The sequence below is a fragment of the Triticum aestivum genome, chromosome 7D (assembly GCF_018294505.1).
Source record: "Triticum aestivum cultivar Chinese Spring chromosome 7D, IWGSC CS RefSeq v2.1, whole genome shotgun sequence".
NCBI classification, from domain to species: Eukaryota; Viridiplantae; Streptophyta; class Magnoliopsida; order Poales; family Poaceae; genus Triticum; species Triticum aestivum.
In genome coordinates, this window is record NC_057814.1 from 21215877 (window position 1) to 21238804 (window position 22928).

Below are 22928 nucleotides of genomic sequence, written 5' to 3' on the forward strand. Positions count from 1 at the left end.
AATCATGTATTTAAAAATGATAAACGTGTATAAAGTCATGTTCTTGATGTATATAAAAAATGTACCATGTGTATGAAAAAAAATTACAGATCAAAATACATATCTTAAAACATGTTAACCATTATTTCAAAAAATTTAAATGTATATATAAAATGTTCTTGATGTATACAAAAATAAAGAATATGTATGGAAAAAGTAGACATAAAGAAGTGCAAGTTTTGAAAAATGTTAACCACATATTTGGAAAATTTTAAACGTGTCATGATGTATAACGAAAAGGTACAGTGCTTCCAAGAAAAGTAGACATAAAAATATAAGTTTAAAAATATTAATAATGTATTTGGGAAATATTAACATGCATAAAAAGGTTCCTAATGTATAAAAAAATATACTCCCTCCATCCCAAAATAAGTGACTTAACTTTGTACTAACTTTAGTACAAAGTTGAGTCATTTATTTTGGGATGAATGAGAGTACAGATGATGGACATAAAAAGTATGTTTGGAAAAAAATGCTAATCACTAGCCTTGGAGACGCATAGAAGTGTTCAACAAAGCGTATGAGCTAAGCGTAAGTTTACTCCGTTATATTGGCTACGTCCATCAAAATTTAATGAAGTAAAAATACTTCACTAAAGATTTACTTCGCCAGAATATGCAAGTTCCCGCAATTTTTTTTACGGGATGAATTGTGAAATCTATTTGGGATGAAAAAAATGTTCTCATCCTGTTAATCGACGATTATTTTGTCAGATGACCCGTTTTATGGGATCGAGTATAGGTGCTCTTAAAGCATCTCTAGCAGAGCCCGTATAATGCCGACCCGCAAAACTTGTTTACAGTTCGCTGCAGATCCGATTTGCGGGGCGAATTCGTGCGCTGCAGATCAGACCCCGTATATGAAACTGTAAAATTTTTAAAAAAGCATTTGCAGGAGAAACTTGCAACGACATTGATCATACATAGTTCGTCATTATACTACATTGTACTACTTAGGGGGAATCTGCAGGCGGCGGTGGACCTGAGCCTATGCTACCAAAATCCACGAGCTCGCGACGGTGACGACGCGGCGGAGGAGCCGGAGGAGCTCAGTCCGGAGTCGAGGTCCATGAAGACCTTGGCTTGCTCGGCCTTCATAACGCGCAGGTCCGCCTCCTTGGATGTGTGCGCCTGCGACGCCCTGCTCGAGGAAGATCCGCTCGTAGTCAAGCTCGCGGCGGCGGAGCGCGTCGGCCTCCTCCTCCTCCCTCGCCGAGCGCTCCATGATGACGCGCTCTAGGTGCTCCTCCTGCCCCCAGAGGAGGTAGTCCTCGGGGCCGATTACTCCTCGACACGGCAGCGCGTCGGCCTCGAGCTTGACGGCAAGCGGCCCGAGCTCCTCCAGCTCTCTCTTGACCGCAGTGAGCCATGAGCTTGAGGCGCCCGCGGACGAGCTCCCCGTGGCAGAGGAGCCGGAGGAGGCGTGGCGGCGGACCGCGAGCTTGCGGTGTTCGAACGCAGGCGGTGGCCGGCTCCCGTGGTTGAGCCACCTCCGCGCCCCCCGCTTCCGTGCGGCGTCGGATCTGCGGCGGCGGCGACGCTCCTCGCCATCCCCCGCTTTCGTAGCCATCCATGGATCGTTAGGCCTTTTTTAAGCTCGCCGGCGGCGAGAAATTGGGGTGGAGGAGAAGGGGAATCATGACGAAGCGGCGGCAGAGGCGGATAGGGTTTGACCCGTATCCAGAAGGTGAAAACCGCATATATAGTGGTGGTGAGGGATTTTTTCCGGGCCACCGTAAAAAATTTACGAGTCAGGCCGCAGATACGGTGTTATAGTGTGCTAGAGATGCTCTTAGACACCCGAAAACCAGAGATTGGGATCAATATTCCCCTTAATACCTCTCTGTGATTATTCCCCGACCAAAAGCACTTTCCTCTTTGGATGGGATGGGATACTTCATCTAGTGCCGGCGGCACAGCTCCCAACCCAACCTGATTGCTGCCGCCGCGAGCCCCCTGTTCCTCTGCCAGGTACGTATGTTTCTGGATCGATTTTGATCTGGTGGTGTTTGCTACTGCGCTAGAGCTCGAACCGCAAGTTAGGGATGGAATTGCTTCGTTTCTCGATCCGTTTTGATCTGGGCTTTCTACCGGCGTGTGTTGGGGGGGGGGGGGGGGGGGGGGGGGGTGGATGCGGTGAGGCAAGTGGAGTAGTGAATCTCTGCTCTGCAAGGGTTGATAATCTGGACAAACCAAATTAATCGATTGAATCGAAAGCGGTTGGGGATGGGGAAAACATTCTCTGTGTGTGTGTGCTCTGCTGCGCTGCCAAGACCCGAGTCAGCAGCAACGCCAGCCATGCTTGATCCATTTCTGGTCCCAACTACCACTGTAAGATTTAATTAGATTGAAATGCTATATATGAAACTTCCGAGCTGGGAAGAGTGGTTTGAGTTGCACTTTATTCGTACTAGTATCAATGTAGAACTTGTGTTGGAACTTGTCTTTATCACGAAATTGCAAAACAGTGTATTGCACAAGTATTTTCACCTTGTTAATCAAAATTTGCTTGTGGAAATACTAGTCAACAAAGTTCAAAGTAAGTATAACTACTGTGTATTCTCTAAAATGCCAGACTTTTTTAGGTAGTTTCCTTTCTTTTTTGCTTGTGCAACTTCTGTAACATTGGCATACTTATGTCGAAATCAGGTACCTCATTGTGATTGACGATGTATGGACAATAGCAGCGTGGGATGCTATCCGATCCACGCTGCCAGACAACAACCTCGACAGCAGAATCATGGTGACCACTCGGATAGAGGCTGTGGCTGTAGCATGCAGCGATGCTAGTGAAATTTGTGGAGATAACATCTATCACATCGAGCCCCTCAATTCAGAAGACTCCAAGAAGCTGTTCCTCAGCAGAGCATTTGGCTCCAAGGATGCCACTTGCCCCACAGAGCTGGAAGATGAAATGAACAAAATTCTCAAGAAATGTGGTGGGCTGCCATTGGCCATTGTCAGCATTGGCAGCCTTTTGGCCAGCTATAAATCACCGGAGCACAAGGATATGTGGGATAGGGTTTGCAAATCAATTAGTTATCATATGGATACCAATCCCACCCTTGACGGGATGAGGCAGATACTCACACTCAGCTACGACCACCTGCCCTATCACCTCAAGGGTTGCATGATGTATCTTAGTATTTTCCCGGAGGATTTTCTCATCAACAAGGACCGGCTCGTATACAGATGGATCGCTGAAGGATTGGTTGAGGAGAAGCGGGGGATGACCCTGTTGGAGGTTGCAGAAGCCTACTATGACGAGCTGGTGAGTAGGGGCATGATTAATCCCGCTGGCGAAATAATCAGCCATGTCTATGGAGCTGTGGAGACATGTCGGGTGCATGACTTGATGCTGGAGGTCATGGTGTCCAAATCCTTGGAGGCCAACTTTGTCAGCCTGATAGGTGGGCAGTATGATGGGATGTCCTATGACACAATACGCCGCCTCTCCCTCCATGGTGGTGCGCAGATGCCCAAGGAATCTCCATCCAAGAAGTACTCTCCATCCAAAAGACCCAAGGAATCTACATCCAAGAAAATGGTTAAGAAGAATGACTTAAAAGACATTAATGTGCAGCATGTCCGATCACTGAGTATGTTTCAGCTCCAAGGGAACAAGCTGCTTGATCGTCTGGGTGAGTTCACCCTGCTGAGAGTACTTGACCTGGAAGACTGCAAGGGCGTAGAAAACAAGCATATGGGTGACATCTGTCGGATGTACCTTCTGAGGTATTTGTCCCTGAGAGGTACAGATATCAGTGTGCTGCCTCCGAAAGTCTGTGACCTGGAGCATTTGCAGACACTTGATGTACGTGCCACCGGCCTTGCTAGACTTCCAGAAACTCTGATAAAACTAGAGAAACTTGAGCGCTTGTTCTTCTCCCAGAAGGATGTCTGGTCTACCATGTGGAAGCCACCTCAGGGTCTCTGGAAAATGAAGGCGCTGCGGGAGGTGGGCTGGATATTGCTGGAAGATGATGCTGTTGAGGTTGCCCAAGAGGTAGGTGAACTAGAAAATCTGCAAAGGTTAAGTATCTACGTCGATTGTGAGAGGCCCAATGGTCCCAAGGTTCTTGAAGAGCTTGCCCTGTCCCTGAGCAGGACGCACTCTCTCCGGTCGCTCGACATGGGCACCATGAGTTATGAGGCCAATGCGTTGAACTTTCTCCTTGAGCTCCCCTCGCCGCCACGCCTCCTCCGATTCCTCAGGATCGCTGGTGGCATTGACAAATTGCCCAACTGGGTTGAATCGCTCACATATCTTGTTGAGTTTCACATGTCATGGGCACACTTTATCGATGACCAACTATTTGGGGTTCTGTGTAAGTTGCCCAACCTGAAGAGCATCTGGATGCAGCGGAACTGCTACACCGGTCTAGAGCTGATTGCACGCGCTGCACACAACTTTCCAGCGCTCAAGAATCTCAGAGGGACCTGTGATAACGAAATGCCCAGAGTCTACAAATTTGAGGAAGGATCCATGACAAAGCTCGAGAAACTTTCACTGAATTTCGACAACTGGAGTGAGAAGAGCATTGTGGGCATTGAGCACTTGACAAGCCTTAAAGAGGTGCAGCTCGCAGGTAAGAGAGGGAACCCTGCGCTGGACCGAACTCTGGAGCAGCTAAAGGTGGAGAGTGGAAGGCACCCCAATCAGTTCACAGTTGGAGTGAAGTACGACTAACCTTGTCGCTCTGCTTGCTTGCTGTAAGTTTGTTGTTACCCTTTCTGTTCCTGTTGGTGTTTGTGGTGTGGTTGCTTCTTGCTTTGTAAACCTTGGAGCCTACAGCAGTTTAAGCATTGTGGTTTGTAATAAATAATAAACCTGGACCAATTGGACTGTGGTCTAGGAAAAACAAAAACAAGCGATCCATGTACCAGTATGCATTATAACTGCATGTTCTTGTTCCCAGAAAGAAGGTTATGTTTTTTTGCATTTCAATTTTGGCGTCGTATACATTTCAATTGAGGCGGCGACAAAAAGGTTAGTCAGCCAGCCAACTTCCCTGCTAGCGAAGTCGCCAAATACAGGTATATGTGCCCTTTCAGTGTTGCTCGTAGCACGTGGGTGAGAATTCGAACCTGCATCCATGGACTCGACCTAGCATTGCCATCTTTAAGGCCTGTTCGGAGGGGCTCCACTCCACAACTCCACTCGCGGAGCTGGTGGAGCAGCAGTTAAAAAATGCGGAGTTGGGAAAGAGGTGCTCCGCAGCTCCTCAGATTTCCTAGAGCCGGAGGATTACCGAACGGCTCCTTAGTTGTTGGCTTCGATTTTAGCTAACATGAAATTGTTCTGTTCATTTGGTGTGGTGTTGCTTCCACAGAAAAAGCAAAATGTCAAGTGATTGCCTATATATTCTGGTTGTGCCCAACAGTTCAATGATGAAAAATGTGCATGATTGCTACTGGGGTTGGGAACTTCTTAGAGTGCCCGTCGTTATTCTTACATGGCTAGCTACCTTTGACAGATTGGTCCCTGCATCTTGTTAGTAGTATTGCTAATGGTGGCATTATTTATCCCTGTTTATTGGCCACAGATTTTACAGGTCACTACTGAATACATGTTTTTTCTGTTGCTCCTTGTCAACAACAGACCTCTGACAAAGGATAATTCAACACGTGTAGGTCCCTGTAGACCTGTCTTTTTGTTTTCTTTGATGGGCCTGAGAGCGTTCACCATTTTTCGGTTTCAAGTTTTCGGTTGGTCAGTTAAGTAGTCAACACGCATAGGCTTCTAACGTAGTTCTCTGACTTCATTACAGCCGACCGTCTGCAAAGAGTTTCTTATTACTGGTTGCATAAATGAGCCCTGAAGCACTCACACCCTGATGGCTGATGTTGAGCTGTTGTACATATGGCAGGGTTGCAAGCTGTCATTGCCAAAAATAGTGTGGCACCATCTGCCAAGGGATTACCGTCGTTGCTCGCCCCAGGCTGCTCCCAAGCAGCTGGAGTTCGTCTCATTGGCGTCACTCTTGACCATGGGGGCCCATGTCCAGCAGATTGGCGCCCTCGATCTTCTCTGCACCGGAGCGACACCTCTTAATTAATCAATCAATTAATTTGGGGATGCATTCATGACATTCAGAATATTTTTAGAGGAAAATCTTGGAACCCTTCCTTGTTATTCCTCTCAAGTTGCCAGCTAACATATCTCAGGTCAGCATGAGAGCTGGCTCTCCAGTCAAAATTCTGAAGTTAGCAACCATTGTGTTTATCTTGTATCAACACTGAATTTCAGTCTCTCTAAATTAACTGAGTTTGGCTCAGAGAAGTGTGAGTACATACTTAACTGAGATTTCCGGCATACTTGTTTGTGTTATCGCAGATCCTTGGCAGCATGATCGAACAGATATGGAGTATTGCCCATCCATTAATAGACGATAGCGTTTGTGTACAGCGACAAGAATTTGTGCTGGTAATATGTATCATTAGATCTCAACTGCTAATGCTTTCACCAGGAAACAAGTTCAGATATAAACAATGTCATCAATTAGCATCATCTGTGGTGATTAGCCCATTCTTAACAGCAAGCAAGCCTGCTATATATACCGGTGTTGACTGGGCCGACGGCGACCAGCTTAAAGAGGCCATAGATGGCCAGCTTGTTCTCTCTTCAAACTCCTCATGAAGAACCAGTCAGCAATTAGCATCTGGGTTGCTCATTTTGTATGTATACCTTCACCTGTTAACAGGTCTCCATCAGTTTGTCCATATCAACTATACCGACCAGCACCAACTATCATGACTAATTGGCAAGGACCCCAAGTTGTCTATTTAACAACAATTTCAGTGATAACATTTTATACTTAAGATGCTTTCTGCTGCCTTCCTTGAATTGCTCACTTCTGTGTTTCTCCAAAGTTTAGATTAAGAAATCTGAAGAGTTCATAAGACCAATTATTGGGTTGGTAAGGGACGCAAAAGCGGTGCTAACCAGCCAGAAGGTGTGTATAGCAAGAGCTTCCCCAAAGAGACTAGCATTCCCAAATCTGGCTGGAGTTTGGGGAACCGTGCATAGAGTTTTCTTCAGCAAGGCAGGTGCGTTTCACGTAATTTGGTTCTGCCCTTAGTACTCCTGACAATATCCCAGGTTGTACTGCTAGAACTATCAACCTAAGAAGGTTGATGCAAAATTAATGAGTTTTGCCTGCCATTACAGGCTAGTAGGTGGCTATTCTTTGGTTCTGTAAAAAAAAACAAGGACATCTCGAGTTGAAGATTAAATCCAGCTATCGTTCCCAAAAGAGACCCTAAAGAGACTATCGTTCCCAAATCTGGCCGGAGTTTGGGGAAGCGCTCATAAAGTTTTCAACAAGGCAGGTGCGTTTCATGTAATTTGGTTCTGTCCCTAGTACTCCTGCCAATATCCCAGGTTGTACTGCTAGAACTATCAACCTAAGTAGGTTGATGCAAAATTAATGAGTTTTGCTTGCCATTATAGGCCAGTAGGTGGCTGTTCTTTGGTTCTGTAAAAAAAAAAGGACATCTCAATTAAGATCTCTGTTTTCCATTAACCAGATAGCTGTCAAGGTGAAGGAAATAGAGAAAGACCTTACTCACCTGTCTGAGACAAAAAAACGTTGGATTCCCATGATGAACAGTGGGGATACTAGCAGCTCAAATTACATTGTCAAGAGTCCAAAGATCTAGCAAATGTTTCACGTTCCCTTGATGAAGAAGAACTAGTTGGGGTGGATAAAAACAGAGAAAAACTTGAGCAGTGGTTGGCAGGTGGTGACTTGGAACGCAATGTGATAGCGCTGCTTGGAATGGGAGGGCTTGGTAAAACAACTTTGGCTGCAAATGTCTACAAGAAAGAGAGAGATAAATTCGAGTGCCACGCATGGGTCTCCATCTCACAAACTTATTCTAGAGAAGATGTCTTGCGGAATATAATCAAGGAACTTTCCAAAGATAAAGTCGGTGTTCTATTTGACACAACGGCCATGGAGATCACATGCCTTGAAGAGACACTAAAACTTTTTCTGGTGCAACATAAGTATTTGATCATATTGGATGATGTTTGGACTCCAGAAGCATTTGATGATATCTTTAGGGCACTTATCTGTAATCATAAGGGGAGTAGACTGATAATAACAACGAGAGAAGGTCGTGTTGCTGCACTTGCCTTTCGAGGAAATATTTTTTACACTGGAAGCTTTGCCAGAAGACAATGCATGGTTTCTCTTTTGTATGAAAGCCTTTCCGAGAGATACAAATCATGAATGTCCCGTGGAGTTGAAGCCTTTGTCCAAAGAAATAGTTAGCAAGTGTAAAGGCTTGCCTCTTGTTATTGTGTTAATTGGTAGCCTCTTGCGTGTGCGTGAGAAAACTGTGGAAGAATGGAGAACAATAAATGTTCAGTTGAGTTGGGAGCTAATTAATAATTCAAGTCTCGATCACATAAGAAATGTTTTGCATCTGACCTACATCTACCTTCCAACACATTTGAAAAGTTGTTTTCTGTACTGCAGTTTATTTCCAGAAGACTATCTTTTTAGAAGCAAATTGTTTGGAAGGTTATGGATAGCTGAGGGGTTCATCGAGGAGAGGGGCGAAAGCACACTAGAAGAAGTGGCAGAAGTCTATCTGAAGGAGCTGACTGACAGAAACATGTTACAACTTGTTGAGAGGAACGCATTTAGCGCAACAGTTGAATTCAGAATGCACGATATCTTACGTGAATTGGCAATTGACTTGTGCCAGAAGAACAGTTTGGTGTTACATATAAGGATAAGTGTGGGCAGTCACTTGAGATGGATATACGCCGATTGATGGTGCACAAACTAAAGAAGGATATTCATCATCAACCACTTTCTAGCACCCACCGACTTCGAACTATCATTACTCTGGATGATAGCATGCCATCTTTCAGTCTAGTAACCCTGCTATGCAAGGATTCGAGATATATGGCCGTCCTAGACTTAAGTGATCTGGCCATCGAGAAGATTCCAGATGCGATTGGAGATCTCTTTAATCTCCGCTATTTGGGTTTGCGTAATTCAAAGGTGAAGATTCTACCGAAATCTGTAGAGAAGCTTTCAAATTTGTTGACACTAGACCTTTTTGGATCTGACATACATCAGCTGCCTAGAGGAATTGTGAAACTGAAGAAGCTTAGGCACTTATTTGCTGTGAAAATAATTGATACAAATTGGCGAAATTTTCATTCTTGCAGTTGTATGTATCTCCCCAATGGTCTTGAAAATCTATCAGACCTGCAAACGCTACAAGCATTGGAAGCACAAGATGAGTCTATCAGACATTTAGGGGAGCTGAAGCAACTGAGAAGATTGAGGTTATGGAATGTGAAGGGAATCTACTGCGAACGCATCAGTGAGTCTCTAGTTCAGATGCAGTATTTGTGTAGCCTATATGTCAATGCAAGTGATGAGGACGAGGTTCTCTTGTTGGATGTCTGCCTGCCAAATCTACAATGCCTATCTTTGAGTGGACGGTTAGCTGAAAGGGTGTTGGATAAGTCTACTCTCTTCCAAGCTGTTGGAGACCTGAACTTGTTTGAATTGTCTCTACGTTGGTCACAGCTAATAGAAGACCCACTGCCGACACTTTCTCGGTTGTCAACTTTGACGCTTCTACGATTCATTAGAGCATACAATGGAGAGCGGCTGGCGTTTCTCACGGGGTGGTTTCCCAAGCTGAAGACTCTTCACTTAGTAGACCTGCCTAATCTGAATCAGCTAGAGATACAACAAGGTGCCATGGCGAGCCTAGAAGATTTAGCACTAGTCAACCTGAGCAGCATGACCGAGGTCCCTACTGGAATTGAGTTCCTTATGCCCCTCCAGTATCTAAGCTTTCTGGAAATCACCAGTGACTTCTTGATACTGCTGCACCAATGTTCTGCAACTCGAGGGAAGCAGTGGCAGCATACTCTCCGGAGTTGACCTGATTATTTGGTCGTGAAATGTTTATGTACGCAAGATCTACACTCCCCTTTCAATCGTTAATTGGCACTAGTTGTTTCTTCTTCTCTAATCTTACGATAACATGTTGATGTTGGTTATGTAGGTAATTGTTTGGGCTGTATGCATATGTCAAGGAAAAGGAAGGATTCGATTCAGTGAGTTAAGGTGTATGCTTCTATAATCTTGCTACTGCTCCAACTTGCTGCTGGTTCCACCTCCACTACGGTGTGTGCTGCTGCCACTACTGTTCGTGTGCTTTTGCTTCTCAAGTGTGATGGTATTGCCTGGCTGTGGCTTTATTGTGTTTTTGTTTTCCGACTAGTTTCTGCATTACCTGTTTGAACAATGTACCCCTATTCGTGTCTGCTTGTTGTGAATCATATAAGATAGCTCCTACTTCAGTTGTGTCTGTAAAATAAAAGAATAGGTTTGTAATTTGCAATGCTCTGATAGTAATTATTTGTAATGATATTTGTTTTACTTCCTTCTGTTCCTATTTCAAGTGTGATCTGCGCATTTTCCATTCTGGATTACTTTTTTCTTTTGGTTGTTTTCTTTGTTTTCTTGAGCAATACATTTGATGAAATGGAGACACACACTTATGGATCATGAAGATGTTTTTGGAGTTATAAGGAAATGAAGTGCTAGGGTACTACATAATTTTCATCAGTACAATCAAGAGGCGATCAATGAGCGCGTAACAAGCACTTTTTCATGGATTGATGTTTATACAAGGGAAGTAAATATAGATGCTTCTTGCTGGATGGTTATTATGCCATTTTCAATTTTGTTCAATGACCACGCATGTCGGTTTCAGTCGAGAGCCATCAGCCGCCAAAGGTGCCATGTATTCAGCTCAACAGCAGTTTATAGCATGGATTACAAAGCCCTGGTAAATGAAATGAGCTAGCGACTAAACTACAGGGAAAAATCTGTTCGTATGGGCTGATCGTTTACACAACTGAAAATAGGTTCTGCCAAAGATCGGTTGAGAACCTGATGTGCACAAGGTCTACAACTGTTGCTGATCTACTATACCGTCCGGGTTTCCTCTGTTGTCTCGAGATGCACTAAGGCCGTGTTTGGAATGTCGTTTCGCTTAGCAATACACCTGTAAACAATACACTTCTCCGTCCGTCGTTTTGCTTCCGGCTGGAAATCGCTACTGGTCCGATAAATTACACCTGTAAATTAAATACTGGTGTATTCAAATACACCCAATCCAAGCGCGCCCTATGGCTCCCTTTGCTGCTAGTTCCACCTCCACCTACAACTGCCTCCTGCTACTATTGTTGTTCGTGTGCTTTTGCTTGTCATAATATTTGCCTATTGCTTGTTTCGGCGCATTGTCCTTGTTCCGTTTTATGTGTACTGTTTTTTTTTCTGGATTGTGTTCTTTGTGCAACACAACAGTCCCTGAGAAGCAAATCTCCGATGATCTCGCTGCTGGCTGTCGTCGAGAGGGGGAAGGCATGTCGTGGATGCCTGTTGTTCGTCGCTTCCGTCAGCCAAGGTAAGCACATAAGGCGCATATATAAGATAGCATTGAGGAGTTCCGTATGTTAAGGTGCTGAGTGCCCATCTTGTATTTTAGCTTCTTCCTGACCTATATATCCCAGATTCGATATTTCAGTTTTTTGTGTGTGAAGAAGAGTGAAGTCCATGATCAACATGAAGACTGGATATGAAGCAAGTGCCTTTTCCCTCTTTACAGCTCACTGCAGAGAGGCTTTCTGTGAACTGAAAGATTGCGTGGAAGCGTATGCCTTTGGGCAGGGACGCGTACGTGTTATATAGCCAAGGATAGATTACAAGGTGCGGTAGTTAGGTTATGGATTGATCCTCAAGAAAACCTATACAAGATCTGTGGATAAACCCTAACAACCTAACTACCTAGATTACAACAGAACACACGCACGCGATCTACCTCTCTACGGGTATATGCGGTTTATACAATACCGTATACCTTATACATAACTCTTTCTAACACGCCCCCTCAATCACAACTTCACCAAGTTGAGATTGCCCTTGAAGTCTTCTAACTTCTTTCATGACAAAGCTTTGGTAAATCCATCTGCAACTTGATCACCTGTGGGAATAAAACGGATATCCAGCAATTTGTTAGCTACTCTCTCTCGAAGAAAATGATAGTCCACTTCTATGTGTTTTGTCCTTGCATGAAATACTGGATTTGCTGACAGATATGTAGCACCAATACTATCACACCAGAGACGTGCAACTGGTGAGTGCATGACTCCAAGTTCACGTAGCAAAGTTTGAACCCAAATAATCTCAGCAGTGGCATTGGCTAAAGATTTGTACTCTGCCTCTGTACTAGACCGAGAAACAGTAGCTTGCTTACGTGCACTCCAAGAAATCAAATTTGGACCAAAGAACACACAGAATCCTCCTGTTGACCTTCTGTCATCTGGACATCCTGCCCAGTCAGCATCAGAGAAAGCACTAACAACATTGAAAGTTGACTTGGTAAATTTCAGACCCGTACTCATAGTACCCTTGAGATATCTCAAAATTCTCTTAACGGCTGTCATATGTTGAGAAGTGGGAGAATGCAAGTACTGGCATACTTTATTAACAGGGAAACAAATGTCAGGTCTTGTCAGTGTTAAGTACTGCAAAGCACCTACCATGCTCCTGTATTTTGTTGATTCCTCGGCCCCTAAAGGCTCCCCTTCTTCTCTTGACAACTTTTCTGACGTGGAGAGGGGCATGTTTGAAGCCTTACAATTTACCATTCCTGCACGCTTAAGCATATCCAAGACATATTTTTCTTGAGTAAGAAGTATTCCATCTTTTACCTTTCTCACCTCAATACCCAAGAAATAATGAAGATCACCCAAATCTTTCAAGGCAAAATCCTTCTTAAGATCTTCTAGCAATGCTACAGTTGCATCTTGTGATGAGCTAGCAACAATAATATCATCAACATAAACCAACATAAAAATGGTGATATTTCCCTTTCTGTAGAAGAACAAAGAAGTATCTCCCTTGGATGATTTGAAACCAAGTATTTGAAGTTTTTCACTCAACTTGGAGTACCAAGCCCTAGGCGCTTGTTTTAGTCCATACAGAGCTTTATCAAGTTTGCATAGATAATTCTCCTTTCCTTTTACCTCATACCCAGGTGGTTGTCTCATATAGACTTCTTCCTCTAGAACGCCATGAAGAAACGCATTCTGAACATCCAATTGCCTTAGGCTCCAATTGATACTGCAACAGAGAGAACAAGTCTGATAGTGGTTGCCTTCACAACAGGACTAAAGGTATTTTCATAATCTATACCATATCTCTGTTTAAACCTTTGGCTACTAGTCTTGCCTTATACCTATCAACTTGACCATCTGCCTTCCTTTTAATTCTATAGACCCATTTACAATTAATGACATTCTTGTTTTGTGTTGGTGGAACTAAATACCATGTCTTATTTTTAATAAGAGCACCATACTCATCATTCATAGCCATTTTCCATTTTGTGTCACTTAGAGCTTCATGCAAACTACTTGGCTCACCAGTAGTCGTTAAGCCTCCAAACCGAGGTTTAAGCTTGTCATACCTGACCATACCGTCTGTACGAATTTGCGGTTTTACAATACCATGTTGTGATCTTGTCCTGCGAGACGACATATCAGGAGCTGCATGAGGCTGCGTCGCAGAAGATCCGACCGAGGGAATCACAACCGCACGGGATCCCACGTCGATCCTGCCGTCAGTTGCACGAGATCCCGTGTCGATCCCGTCGTCAGCACCAGGGGATCCGACATCCCGCCTTGTCACTTCTGCGTTGGCCGATGCCCCCGCACCAGATTGGTCCACCTGGCGGTCATCATGAGGCAGCGCGCGGCGCGAGGAACCAGTCGGCTGGTCCTGCACCGTGTGCCCATCAGGAGTTGGCCCACCTGCGGAACCGGCGCCCGACGCGCCCACGCGCCCTTCTGGCCCACCTGGGGAGCCAGCACCCGACGCGCCCATGCGCCCCCTGGGAGGGGTGCGATCCGAGGCGGATTCCCCTGGGCTGCCGCCTGCACCTGCGCTGTCATCCTCGGGATCAGCGGCGGCAGCACCTGAATCTCCTCCGTGCTCTGCGCCATTTTTGTCCTGTACTGCCTGCATAAAATGACGCATAAGAGCTGGATTTTCACCAGAATTAGCAGGAAATTTTGCATGTTGATCAAGCACACGTTCACCCCCATGATCAATAGGCTCAGAAGGTGTAGTTTCAGGTAGCAACAAGATCTCAGATCGAAGGGGAGTGCCTGCATTAGGGTTTAAAGCCTTGAAAGGAAAAATCGTTTCATCAAAGATGACATCCCTAGATACGTAAACTCGGCCAACAGCAACATCAAGACATTTAAAACCTTTGTGAAGATTGCTGTATCCGAGGAAAACACATTGTTTGGATCGGAATTCTAATTTTTTAGAATTATAGGGACGGAGATTGGGCCAACAGGCACATCCAAAAACTCGAAGTGAATGATAGTTTGGTTGTTCATGAAACAGACGACCCAGGGGAGTTTCATAGTTGATGACTTTACTAGGGGTGCGATTTATCAGATATGTGGCAGAGAGAAAAGCCTCATCCCAAAATTTGAGAGGCATGGAGGCATGAGCCAAGAGGGAAAGACCCACATCGACAATGTGACGATGTTTTCTTTCAGCTGATCCGTTCTGCTGATGAGCATGTGGACAGGAGACATGGTGGGTGATTCCTAGTTGGCGAAAGAAGGAATTTAGACGTTCATACTCGCCACCCCAGTCTGTTTGCATGGTGATAATTTTCCTATTGAACAACCTTTCAACTAATGCTTGAAATTCATGAAAGATTTTAAAAACTTCAGATTTATGCTTAAGAAGATAGATCCATGTGAATTTGCTATAATCATCAATAAAGGACACATAATAGTTTTTCCTATTGATAGAATCACGGGCAGGCCCCCATACATCAGAGAAAATTTGCTCTAAAGGAGCTTTAGATACACTGATCGAACTAGGATAAGGTAGTTGGTGGCTCTTGCCTAATTGACAAGCATCACAAACACCTTCTTTATTCAACTCACTACTTGAAAAGGGAATGTTGTTGTGGCTAAGGACATGACGAACTATGGTTGATGAAGGATGCCCTAGCCGACTGTGCCACCTGTCCGTGGACACTTTATTGACACCAAACGCCTGCTTGCTGGAGTTCAACGGAGCCGATGATAGGGGGTAGAGACCACGTCTACACCTGCCTTGGAGAAGGGTTCTCCTCGTTCCCTGTTCCTTAACGAAAAAGAAACGTGGGTGAACTTCAAGAAAGGTATTGTTGTCAGTGGATAAGCGATGAGCTGAAATAAGATTCTTGGTGGCATCGGGTACATGCAATATATTTTTGAGATGAAGATCACGAGTGGGGGTTCGAACAGTGGATTGACCAATATGACAAATTTCCATACCTTCTCCGTTTGCAGTATGAACTTGCTCGTTGCCGTTGTACTTGTTGCGGACGGTCAACTTGTCGAGCTCGCTGGTGATGTGGTCCGTGGCCCCCGTGTCGAGGTACCAGTTCGTGTCCACTCCATAGGACGAGGTGGTGGCCGATCCTGCACTTTTCTCGTTCTTGGCGAAGGAGATGTCGAAGCGGCGGTAGCACTCAACGGCGGTGTGGTTTGGCTTCTTGCAGATCTGGCAAACAACCTCAGGGAGATCATTGCCTCCTTCACTGCCATCCACGGCCTCCATTGCCGCGGCCACCGCCTCCATTGCCACGGCGTCCATTGCCGCGGCCGCCTCCGTTGCCACGGCGTCCATTGCCACGGGCGCCTCCGCAACCGAAACCACCACGGCCACGGGACACGGCGTTGGCCGAGGATTGAGAGGACTGATTTCCCCATTCAAACATGGCAAGACGCTTTTCAAAACCGATCAGCTGAGAGTAAAGTTCAGCTACCTTGATGGGCTCGTTTCTTGCAGCACAGATGGACAAGACAAACGAGATGTAGTCGAAGTCGAGTCCGGCGAGGATGTAGGAGACCATGTCATCATCGTCGAGCGGCTTCCCTGCTGAAGCCATCTCGTCGCCTAGCGCTTTCATGCGCCCGATGTACTCGGCGATGGTCGCGGTGCCCTTTTTGGTGGTGGAGAGGGCGATCCGCGTGTTGACGATGTTGGCCTACGTCTGGGAGAGAAACATCTCCCTGATCGCGGTCCATGCCGCGGCGGCCTTGGTGCAGTGGGCGACTTGGATCATCACAGGAGCAGAGATTGAATTGAAGATAAAGCTGAGCACCTGGGAGTCTTGCGCCAGAGCGATGTGATGCGCCGGGTTCGGCACATCGGTGGGCTTGCCGTCCTTGTCGGCAAGCTTGGGCTCCGGGAACGGGTGATCGGGGTTGAGGTGGTCGATCAGTTGGGCTCCGCGGATGGTAGCTAAGGCCTGCGCGCGCCATACGAGATAGTTGCCACGGTGAAGCTTATCAGCGATGGGAATGAGGGCATATAGAGCGGCGGCGGCGGTGCTGGAGCTAGCCATGACTACTAGGATGGATGCGGTAGAGGAACTAGGCTCTGAATACCATGAAAGATTGCGTGGAAGCGTATGCCTTTGGGCAGGGACGCGTACGTGTTATATAGCCAAGGATAGATTACAAGGTGCGGTAGTTAGGTTATGGATTGATCCTCAAGAAAACCTATACAAGATCTGAGGATAAACCCTAACAACCTAACTACCTAGATTACAACAGAACACATGCACGCGATCTACCTCTCTACGGGTATATGCGGTTTATACAATACCGTATACCTTATACATAACTCTTTCTAACATGAACTGCCTAACCTCGGTCATTGTTTCCGTGTTGGCCGATCTACCCAGTGAGTTCATTTTGGTACAAGGGGTTCGCATGTAGCAGCGACGGCAAATTCTTGATGCATTGGAAGTCTAACAGTGCGAGTGAAAATTGTATTGTCCTCTTGGTTAAAAGCCCATTGCCTTGGATTTTTCTCATAAACATGTGTGGTATTTCTTTGTGTGGTTGGATGTATGCCTCTTTATAGTTCAATTGTTTCAGTTCTCAGCAGGAAGCATTTTGCAAACGCAGATCTTGATTGTGTTTTTAGGGCTCTTAACTTGCTGGAGCCTAAAGTCAGGGGGCTGACTTAGCCACTCCTATCGACCATCCATCATTGAACATACAAAGGATGAGCTAGTGCGCCCAACTAACGGCACCAGCCACGTCTCCTTTTATTCGCCATGAACCGTGTGCACGGAGAGCAGAGCCAGCGAGCGAGCGAAAGAAAACCAGCTGCGCGTCCCGTCTCACCTAGACCACCTTCGTCCCCGCACCCACCCCCAATCCGCCGCCTCCTTTCCTCCCCCAGTCCCCACCTCTGCTCCTCCTTCTCCCCCAATCGCCCCCATCTCCTCCTCCGTCTCCACTTCTGGTTGGGGCGCCGCCTCCTCTCCACCTCGTGCCCCCCTCCTCCCACTCCGCCACCTCCGCTCCGCTGCACCCCGCCGCTCCGAGGGCCATCGACGAGGCGAGGACAGCGGTGCCATCGGACCCGCCGACCCAGAGCCCGCGCCCTCCTGACCAAGCACCGTCCGCCTCCTCCCCCTCCCCCTCCCCGTCCACGCACGCGGCCGTCCCCGGCGATGCCGGCCGCCATCACATCATTGCACGTCAGCAGCCTCTCTCCCCGGCTTCCTGCCTTCTCTCTCTCGTGGCCGTCTCTGGTAGGCTAGGGTTTCTCTCCGGGACGGGGACGTCGTGGATCTCGCGGGACTTGTGTCCGTCCGTCGTCGGCCGCCCTAAATTTGATGCCTTTTCTGGTTCGCACGGAGGGACTTGGACGGGTGATTTTGCTCTCCAGCCAGCTCAGTAACAATGGCGGCGGTAAAGCCCTCCTCTCCTCTCCTCGATTCCTTAGATGTTCTGCATGAAACAATTCTTTGTAGCCACAGCCGAGAAGAGACCGAGTATGCTTAATTGTTTTTTTTTCTTCATATATGTAGTTAAATCTTAGATGTGCTGCCATCTTGCTGTAGGCAGTGCAATTTCCCCTGCAATCTGGAAACTTTGGTTTCTGTATTGTTTTTTAGGAGTTGCAAAATGTGATCTCTGGACAAGGGAGTGATGGTTAGCCCTTAGCAGTCTTCAATTCTGGATCACTTCAATTGATAATTGCTTCATTAATGTGATTTTTTTTCTTGTTTGACATAATCCCACACTTTAGGACCTGACAAGAATTAATTGGATTATAGTCTAGGTCTGGTCGTGCGTTAAATGGCGAAGGGGCCGCCCACAAGGTACTAGGTCCAATTTCATTGAAATGCTACATCTACCTACTGCCTACTCCACTTGTTCACATACAGTTTTTTGCTTTTGTTTTCACTGATTCACTTTTCTCGGCATTTTTGTGTGGGTCTCCTTTTATGGCCAGCTTGACAATTTGCTCATAAATCTCAAGATGATATGCCGGCCCAGTCTTTCGGAGGTGCTCATAGGGGTAGGGTGTGCGTGTGTGTGTTCATAGGGGTGAGTGTATGCGCGTGTATATGAGCACTTGTCTATACTGATGTTAAAAAAAATAGCTACGTAAAAGACTATCAAGAATATAAAAAACATGCACACAAGTTCCTTTTTTCACGGAACATGCTTAAAAGAAATTACCTATTCATTAAATTGCATTAACCATAGAAATTGACGGCTAAATTTTAAAATGGATGCACGTAAATATATACCAGCTCGGACAAACACGATTGTACCGATTTGGAAAGAAAATATGATGAAACATTGTCATTGGCTAAGGGAATCTCCAAGGCTGACCCGTAAAATGGAAACCTCATCCGTCCATGGAACATGGGACTAGTCCGCGGACATGGATGCGGGAACCGGTCTTCCAATGCTATCTCTTATATGTCCATTAGTTTGAAATTCAAATAAGTCCGTTCCATGGTGCGCGCCGGATCACATCACTGCCAGATCATACCATTGGTCGATCACAACGAAAAATAGGCAAGTATACTTAGTTTTTACATGTTCAATAACAAAAAATATTAGTCCGACAGTCCATCCAAAAAATCGGATTTTGTGCCACCAGCAACCCGAGCCTTCACGCTTAATCTTCGCCGCCATGTGGGCGACCTCCATCTCCGCCTCCTTCTCTGCTGACTCCATCTCCTCCTTGTCCGTCCTCTTCAACTCATCCTTATGCCGCTGCAATATCTTGAAACGAATGGCTTGCCCGATCATTCTTGTGTTGTCATCTAAATCCACTAAATTTAAGGTCAACATCTTCGTTGGATCTGTAGCATAATCATCTAGTTTAACGGTTAATATTAAAAGTTGAAAAGGTTGCGTGAAGTATAAAAGTAAAGGTAAATAAGTATTACAATAAAATAAATAATTACGTTTCACGGTGGCAGAAAACTATTAGTACCCTCGGTAGGGTGGTGAATGTGGTCGAAAGTACCAGAGGGAAGTTTGGACAACAGGTTTACCTAGGTCTGGGCCCTCATGGTAAGGTAATGCCCTACGTCCTACTTTTTTGTATTTATGTGGGAGCACCTCATCTGAGGGTGTTACAACATGATGATGAATATGACTACCGAGAGTATGGTCTATGTAATAGATGGGAATGTCTACCCCTAACCTCTCCTTATATAGGGGATGAGAGTAGGGTCTAAAAAGTCCATAACCGACCTTGCATCGAGGGCTTCTCGATTTGTACACCAAGATGATCTCCTTGCTCCGAGCTGGGCCATGGACTGCCATTTCCCTGGAAGATCTGGTTTGGATTGCCGAAAATTTCCTTGCCTTTTTCCCAATAAGTGACCCTGATTTATCGAACCTACGAGAGGATGTGCAGTATGACAATGGCTCTAACAAGTTATTGCAAGAGAATCAATTATATTATTAAACAAGAGTCAAACGAGCCACCACAATCGTCCACATAAGGCAAAAATATATATATTGCATTGATTCCTATTTTAACTGTTGTGATTCAAAGTTGAAAAAGTTAGGTAAAGTACTCGTTTGCCCACCGCTGGAGAATAAAGCATGTACACCCCCCCCCCCCCCCCCCTTGTTGACACGGCTAAAATATATACTTCATTGATTCTTATTTTAACATTTAATATTAAAAGCTGAAAAGATTACCTAAAGTATAGAGCATGTACACATTCCATTGTTGACATGACTATTGGGAGTCTCATCTTTCTAAGGGCAACTCTATCTGTCCCCTAAGCATTAGAGTTAAAATTTGGTTTTACTCCTCTAACCGGCACATAGCCGATCACCTAAACCGAATAGAGGAGTATTTTTTAGTCTGCCTCCTACCCGACACCAATATTTACTTGTTTGCCCACCGTTAGAGAAAATTTTTGCTCCCTTGGGCGCTGCCTCACCTACCCCACTCCCACGCCGCATCTACGCTGGCGCCATCCTTCCTGCCCCTGCAGGCCACCACCCACCACCGTGGACGTTCCATAGGCCCCGTCCACCTGGATGTGAGCCTCTCTCGTCGGCGTCGGTGCCGAAATCGGCATATATACGGCCGTCGATGCCGGATTTGACGCATCCAGCCGGCGGCGGCGGTGCCTTTGTCATGGATTGGCCAAGTTCCGAACCACACAACCCCGGCAATGCCTCTGCGTTGGATGTATGTATCGCCTCCTCCTCTAGCCGTCCGGATCTCACTCGTCGGCGGCAAAGATACGCCCGGCCATCGGCTTGCCCGCAGTGGCGCATTAGCTCGTCAGCTCCTTGTTGCCGGTCATAAAGTGCGACGACTTCCGGCGACAGGTGGTGCGCCGAGTTTTGACCGCACCAGAGCATCTCGGATGGGTGTTCTTCAAGTGCAAAAATATGGGTTGAGTGTTTGTGTTGTTTCGGTTGTTCGTTAGATTCGACACAATTTGTAGCTCACTGTTTGCTCAAATTTGTGTTTAGGATGGATGCATCTTTTGGTATTGGGAAGAAGATTACATTGATAAATTGATAGAGAGAAATATGATAGATGTTCGTGCAATCCTTGCTAGAGTAGGAACTAGAGATGAGACTAAATGTGACGCAATGTCGAATTTGCCGGAACCGAAGAAGAAAGAATTGTGCAAGCTGAGAATCCAATCGAGAGAATCAACGATGAAAACATAGTGAAAATATTAATCCAACTAGTGGGAGAAGTTATGGAAGTTGAATATCTATCTATTTGTGGTTCTTGTTTTCTTTGGTTTCGTTCTCATAGCGAATAATTGGTGAATCATGTAATGCAATGTATGAAAATGTCATTCCATGAAATAGAGAAGCAATGAAATTTGTTTCGATGGCCGAAAATGAAATGTAATGACAATTTTCTTTTACTTCATTTTATTTTGGAGAACGGCTAGGTCAGGACAAAACATAGTGTAGTAAATATCCTCCACTAAGTTTACTCCGCCATTTTACTACTCTATTTTTGGGGGATGGGCTAAAGTTGCCCTAAGTACGTCACTGAGAACAGTCTGACTATCTATACCTACTAATAAAAGAAATAGGTATTCTTAGTCCATCACGCTATTTTATATAAAACCCCTTGATTTTTCTAACATTAAACCCGTAGTAGATATCAAATGTTTTTTAAAATACTTATATCTTCTAAACCGTAACTTCAAATTTAACATGTTATATATATAATTTGATTAGGAAAATATGTAGAATCTGAATATGATGTTATTTTACCTGTTAACAATTTAAAAAATACTATCTAGGCTGCAATGTTAATCATGATATGTTGCGCTATTCTTTTTTTTCATACAGGTACTGATTCAGATTGGGGATGAACACCTTAGCAAAATCAAGATTAGACATGAAATTGAAGAACATTTGCTAGCGACACCCAATAAATAAGGATATGCATGACAAGAAATAAAAGAAGGATCCAATAAAAATGGGATGTCCGCTACAAAATAAATAAAAAAGAAAAATGTAGATGAGATCCGATAAAGATGAGATGTTGCACTATTCTCCTATATCAGAAGAAAAAAGACGGGACATGCAAAAAGTAAAAAGAAGGCAAGCATGACAAAAATTAAAATAAAAGACAAGTTTGATAAGATATAAATAGTGATGAAACAGGGTCCAATACCTATGACATGTATGTCAATAAATAGTGATGAAATAGGGGGCGCAAGTACCCACGTCCATAGGAAATCACACAAAAATGTTCTTTTCCATTCAAAATAAAAATCTCTTTTTATGATTAAAAATTATGTATCTTTTTAACAACTCTTCATATATTTAAGAAATATGCATGTGAAAAAAGTGTTCAAGAGTTACCCTAAGGTGGTGATTCTTAAACTGAAAACTGCCATTGATGCACATATATACTGAAACATTGGGTTGTTGGCAACATGTAATCCCTTGAAGCATCAGGCAGTAATGCTGGAAGTATACGTGATTAGTGTGTAAGAGAAATTCATTTATTTGGGCGCATAGGAAGCCTAGTGTGCTGTTGTTTGAAGCATGGTATCTAACCGAAATTTTGTTGAACTGTGTAGAAGCGTAAATGTTTCGTGAAACCTACACCTCTTGGTTATTGTGTAACCCAAGCTTCATGCTTTTGGGCAGGAAGTAAAATAGAGACATGTGCGATACAAAATTAATAAGATGGTGTAGCATATATACATCACTACTAGGGAAAACATTATACACATCATCTTAGCAGTAGCGCTGGACAAAACAGGACGCTACTGCTACTTAGTAGTAGTGTTTTTAAATAGACCGCGCTACTGCTACGACTTTAGTAGTAGCGCGTTCTGCGAAACTGCGCTGCTGCTATATTTGTACTGGGCGCAGATGGCTAGCCCCACTTAGCAGTAGCGCGTACCACTGACAAGCGCTACTGCTACGGACCGTAGCAGTAGCGCGTTTCTCTGAAACGTGCTACTACTTACTTACCTTATCCTAGAGCGGTT

At 45.1% G+C, this 22928-nt stretch overlaps 1 protein-coding gene and 2 pseudogenes across 2 annotated transcripts; 2 read left to right on the forward strand and 1 right to left on the reverse strand.

Moving 5' to 3' along the window:
* Positions 1-1781: 1781 nt before the first annotated feature.
* Positions 1782-7289, forward strand: LOC123165263 (disease resistance protein Pik-2). Of its 2 annotated transcripts, XR_006482878.1 has the most exons (5): positions 1782-2009; positions 2688-4751; positions 5909-6206; positions 6376-7088; positions 7210-7289. XR_006482878.1 is itself a non-coding variant. In XM_044582894.1 (2 exons), the coding sequence occupies exon 2, from the start codon at positions 2779-2781 to the stop codon at positions 4726-4728; it is 1950 nt and encodes a 649-aa protein (XP_044438829.1). In that variant the 5' UTR covers positions 1782-2009; positions 2688-2778; the 3' UTR covers positions 4729-4960. The 2 variants fall into 2 exon arrangements, 1 of the variants encoding a protein (XP_044438829.1); XM_044582894.1 differs by lacking the exons at positions 5909-6206; positions 6376-7088; positions 7210-7289 and having other exon boundaries at positions 2688-4960.
* LOC123170652 (disease resistance protein RPM1-like) lies at positions 5876-10467 on the forward strand (annotated as a pseudogene).
* A 5419-nt stretch (positions 10468-15886) lies between these two features.
* On the reverse strand, positions 15887-16028 carry LOC123171719 (uncharacterized; annotated as a pseudogene).
* Between the last annotated feature and the right edge of the window lie 6900 nt (positions 16029-22928).